The 5,613-nt window shown below is 37.6% G+C and overlaps 1 protein-coding gene across 1 annotated transcript in view; it reads left to right on the top strand.

The window, feature by feature from the left end:
* The window catches only part of mogat3a (monoacylglycerol O-acyltransferase 3a), a 38,757-nt gene extending 35,017 nt beyond the window's left edge, over positions 1–3,740 (top strand). Inside the window, exons 8-9 of the mRNA XM_080741801.1 lie at positions 984–1,092; positions 2,652–3,740. Of these exons, the coding sequence (XP_080597927.1) occupies positions 984–1,092; positions 2,652–2,806 (264 nt within the window). The 3' untranslated portion in view covers positions 2,807–3,740. The remainder of the gene's footprint in view (positions 1–983; positions 1,093–2,651) is intronic.
* The last annotated feature ends 1,873 nt before the right edge of the window (positions 3,741–5,613 follow it).

The raw sequence follows: 5,613 nt of genomic DNA, 5'->3' as shown, positions 1-5,613 counted from the left end.
GTCTCTAGCTCATTCCTGTCAAAAGTTATGATTTTTTAAAGAATTGACCAACTGCTCACTGGAGTCAATAGGTTTCACACAGAGATCAAAGTTCCTTCGCCAAACAGGAAGTGCCCTTCACCAAACAGGAAGTGCCTCTATATCTCATGAACCGTTTGTCGTACAGACTCGGGGCTGGTGTCATATGACTTGATTAAGAGTCCTTAACCTTAATTGGCGCTTCCTTCGCCAAACAGGAAGTGCCCTTTGCCAAACAGGAAGTGCCTCTATATCTCATGAACCGTTTGTCATACAGACTTGTGGCTGGTGTCATATGACTTCATTAAGAGTCCTTCACCTTAATTGGTTTAACTTAGTTCCGTCCCCTCTTCTGATTGGCTGTTACCCCTTGTGACGTGGGTAGAGCTGCGAGGGCCCGGTCATTGCTGCTTGCAGCTTTAATTTTATCTAAATTTTGAAAAATAATAATTAAAAAGGAATTGTAAAAATATCATTTTAAAGTATTATTATCCACTGATATTCCCTTATTGTTATTAAAATAATAATTGTCCTGCATCAAATATGTCCTGTATAAAAATATACATATAGGCCTACTCTATATACCTTTGATTACCTTACTTACCTTACTGTACTCTTCTTAAATTAATCAAATAGATCCAAAATGATTGTGGTTAGGTATTTAAAACCAACCATAATGACAACAAATAGGCTTCTGCTCTTCATTGTCTTGTCAAGTTCATTGTCTTGTCATGCTAAATCATCACTTTTTCAGAATAGGTATTGAGTTGGAGGGTGGCATTTTTAATTCCTGCACTTCGCGCGCGCGCATACTGTTTTTTCACGCATACCTATTTTTCACGCGTGCTCATGGGGGGGCCTCTTTTACTACCTTTGTGGGGAGCCCCCAGTTTATAAAAACCGCCCCTGACTGTACTGTACTGTACTGTACTGTACTGATCTACTGTACGATGTTTGATTGACAGGACCGGCTGCAAAGCATCATGGGAGTGGCTCTGCCCTTGTTCCACGCCAGAGGAGTGTTTCAGTACAGCTTTGGACTGTTGCCATGGAGACGACCCGTCCACACTGTGGGTATGTTACCATATATGGTCTGTTTCCTGTTACCATGGAGACGTACACACTGTGGGTATGTTACCATATATGGTCTGTTTCCTGTTACCATGGAGACGTACACACTGTGGGTATGTTACCATATATGGTCTGTTTCCTGTTACCATATATGGTCTGTTTCCTGTTACCATATATGGTCTGTTTCCTGTTACCACATATGTTCTGTTTCCTGTTACCATATATGGTCTGTTTCCTGGTACCATATATGTTCTGTTTCCTGTTACCATATATGGTCTGTTTCCTGTTACCATGGAGACGACCCGTCCACACTGTGGGTATGTTACCATATATGGTCTGTTTCCTGTTACCATGGAGACGACCCGTACACACGATCAGGTTATGATCAGGTTATGATCAGGTTATGAACAGGTTATGAACAGGTTATGATCAGGTTATGAACAGGCTATGAACAGGTTATGAACAGGTTATGAACAGGATCAGGTTATGAACAGGTTATGAACAGGTTATGAACAGGTTATAAACAGGTTATGATCAGGTTATGAACAGGTTATGAACAGGTTATGATCAGGTTATGAACAGGATCAGGTTATGAACAGGTTATGATCAGGTTATGAACAGGTTATGAACAGGTTATGATCAGGTTATGATCAGGTTATGAACAGGTTATGAACAGGATCAGGTTATGAACAGGATCAGGTTATGAACAGGTTATGAACAGGTTATGAACAGGTTATGAACAGGATCAGGTTATGAACAGGATCAGGTTATGAACAGGTTATGAACAGGTTATGATCAGGTTATAAACAGGTTATGAACAGGTTATGAACAGGTTATGAACAGGGAATCCAGAGGATGTCAGTGATCCATGATGACATCCGTTTGCTGCGTGATTAAAACGCATTGGATTTGGTGTGCAATGCTGTGCGGAATCAGCGCTGCGGATCCCAAAAGTAGTCATAAAAGGAGTGATTAGTTTTTTACCGCATGCGACAAGACGCACAAATCGAACTGGGTTCGATCGAGAAAAAAACGCAGCCAGGGTTATATGCCCTTTTATGGGCATATTGGTTGGATTGGTGGTTCTACTGAAAAATGTCTGTAGAACCAACCCTGTTCATGATTGATAGATAGATAGATAGATAGATAGATAGATAGATGTGTGAGACCCCCATGGGTCCCGGCCTCAGTTAGTAGTTGGGTTGGGTTGGGTTGGGTTGGGTTGGGTTGGGTTGGGTTGGTTTGGGTTGGGTTGGGTTGGGTTGGGTTGGGTTGGAATGCACAATTGTAAAGGAAAATGAAAACACAACCTAGCGCGGTTAGGTTGTGTTTTCCCTAACCCTAACCCTAACCCCAGAGAAAGAACAGGAATAGTGGAATAGACAACGGCATTCTGTTAAGGCAGCCGCCAGATTTAAGGTGACAGGACACATCTGATGCATTATTAACCATAGGTTACACCAACACTTCTATGTGAAGAAATGAGTTGTAAATAGTCATAAAAGTTAAAGTCTCTCTCTCTCTCTCTCTCTCTCTCTCTCTCTCTCTCTCTCTCTCTCCAGTTGGTAAGCCTATCTCGGTCGCCCAGACGTTGTGTCCGAGTAAGGAGGACATCGATCGTCTCCATGGAGAATATCTGAAGGCTTTGACCGACGTGTTTGAGGAGAACAAAGAGAAGTACGGGATTCAAACCGACAACCACCTGAAGTTTATATAATAATATACACACTATACATATACCATATGTACACCATACATACTGTACCATATATAAACCATACATAAACTATCTGAAGGCTTTGACCCACGTGTTGGAGAAGAACAAAGAGAAGTACGGGATTCAAACCGACAACCACCTGAAGTTTATATAATATATACACACTGTACATACAGTACCATATAAACCATACTTACCATACAACCACCTGAAAATTATCTAATATATACACACTATACATACAGTACCATATAAACCATACTTACCATACAACCACCTGAAAATTATCTAATATATACACACTATACATACAGTACCATATAAACCATACATATCAACCATATCATACACCCTAACCCTAACCCTATCTGAAGGCTCTGACCCCTGAAGTTTATATAATACACACTATACATATACCATATATAACCCATACATACTGTACCATATGTATGCCATACATATCATACAACCACCTGGAGTTTATCTGATTAATACAAACCATACAACCACCTAACCAACCACCTACCTACACCCATCTAATAGATACAACACATACCTAACCTACACCTAACCAACCACCTACCTACACCTAACCAACCACCTAACCTACACCTAACCAACCACCTACTCAGAGCAGATGTCGGTAGAGTGTAGGGAATAAAACCGCCCATAACTCTATCATTGGCCCCACGTTGCCATGGTGACCGCCGTCCATTGGCTCGTATTCCCAGCTATGGGACCGGCGGATCCAATTTCAACCGAGGGGGGCGTAGCCAGAACACACACACACACACACAACACACACACACACACACACACACACACACACACACACACACACACAAATAGCTAATAGTTAGCTCACAACTTTCCACTTTTCTCTTTCACCTCAATCGCAGTAACATCCGTATACCACGTCATCGCATCACCAATACGTTTTATTTATTATTATTATTATTATTTTTTTCCAATTTTTTTTTCTCAAACATTTTTTTTTTCTCAAATTTTTTTTCTCAAATTTTTTTTTTCTCAAAAAATTTTTTTTTCTCAAATTTCTTTTTTTCTCAAAAAACTTTTTTTCTCTAAATGTTTTTTTCTCAAAATTTTTTTTTCTCAAAATTTTTTTTTCTCTAAAATTTTTTTTTTGAGAATTTTTTTTTTCTCAAAATTCTTTTTTTTCTCAAAATGAGAATTTTTCTCAAAATTTTTTTTTTAATTATTTTTTCTCAAAAAACTTCTTTTCTCAAAAAACTTTTTTTTTCTCAAAAAACTTTTTTTTTCTCAAAAAACTTTTTTTTCTAAAAAAAAAATATTTTCTCAAAAAAAACATCAGATCGTGGCCACCCTGTACCTCAGGGATTTGTTTTCGACGAATATTTACTCCTATAGACGCAACGCGACGACCTAGAGGGGAGGCCGGCGCAGCCGGCCGACCTTCTAGTAGCATACATACAACCACCTCCACTACATCTAATAATATACTTTATAAACCATAGCATGCATACGGGTAAGCATGGCATTCACACCCAGGGCCGTATTAATGTCAAGGATGTCTTTCTAGACACAACCCCCTGCACCCCCCTCATATCTAAACACTACAGCACTCTACCCCAATACCATTTGAAGGTATTTTTACTTGGGTATTTCCGATTAACAATACTTTTACTTCTACTCCACTAACTGTACATCTCAGAGGCAACATTTGTACTTTTACTCCACTACAATTATTTGAAAACTTTAGTTACCAGTTAGTCTACTTTGTAGATTCTAATAAACTTTAGTTACCAGTTAGTCTACTTTGTAGATTCTAATAAACTTTAGTTACCAGTTAGTCTACTTTGTAGATTCTAATACACTTTAGTTACCAGTTAGTTTACTTTGTAGATTCTAATAAACTTTAGTTATCAGTTAGTCTACTTTGTAGATTCTAATAAACTTTAGTTACCAGTTAGTCTACTTTGTACACTCTAATAAACTTTAGTTACCAGTTAGTCTACTTTGTAGATTCTAATAAACTTTAGTTATCAGTTAGTTTACTTTGTAGATTCTAATAAACTTTAGTTACCAGTTAGTCTACTTTGTAGATTCTAATAAACTTTAGTTACCAGTTAGTCTACTTTGTAGATTCTAATACACTTTAGTTACCAGTTAGTCTACTTTGTAGATTCTAATAAACTTTAGTTACCAGTTAGTCTACTTTGTAGATTCTAATACACTTTAGTTACCAGTTAGTTTACTTTGTAGATTCTAATAAACTTTAGTTATCAGTTAGTCTACTTTGTAGATTCTAATAAACTTTAGTTATCAGTTAGTTTACTTTGTAGATTCTAATAAACTTTAGTTACCAGTTAGTCTACTTTGTAGATTCTAATAAACTTTAGTTACCAGTTAGTCTACTTTGTAGATTCTAATAAACTTTAGTTATCAGTTAGTTTACATTGTAGATTCTAATAAACTTTAGTTACCAGTTAGTCTACTTTGTACAAATAAACTTTAGTTACCAGTTAGTTTACTTTGTAGATTCTAATAGTTATTACTAAACATGCAACAAGCAGCCTTATCGATCTCAAAGAAAAGGGGAAAACAGCGCCCCCTCTGTTTTGTTCCTGGGGTAGCACTAAATCTGTTCTTGAGAGATTACAGCCTTATATGGATTTTGGCTATTTGAAAATAGCCGATCTACAAGCACACAATGCATCTCAATGTGATGCTTCTCAGTAGTTCGTCTTTCAGTTTTGTTTTGAAATCTAACTGTGACCGCAGGGAGCAAGTTTACTATGAAACCCAGCAGATGCCAATAATAAGAC

Source organism: Nannobrachium achirus, assembly GCF_963921795.1.
Source record: "Nannobrachium achirus genome assembly, chromosome: 14".
Lineage (NCBI taxonomy): Eukaryota > Metazoa > Chordata > Actinopteri > Myctophiformes > Myctophidae > Nannobrachium > Nannobrachium achirus.
This window is presented reverse-complemented; position numbering and strand designations above follow the sequence as displayed.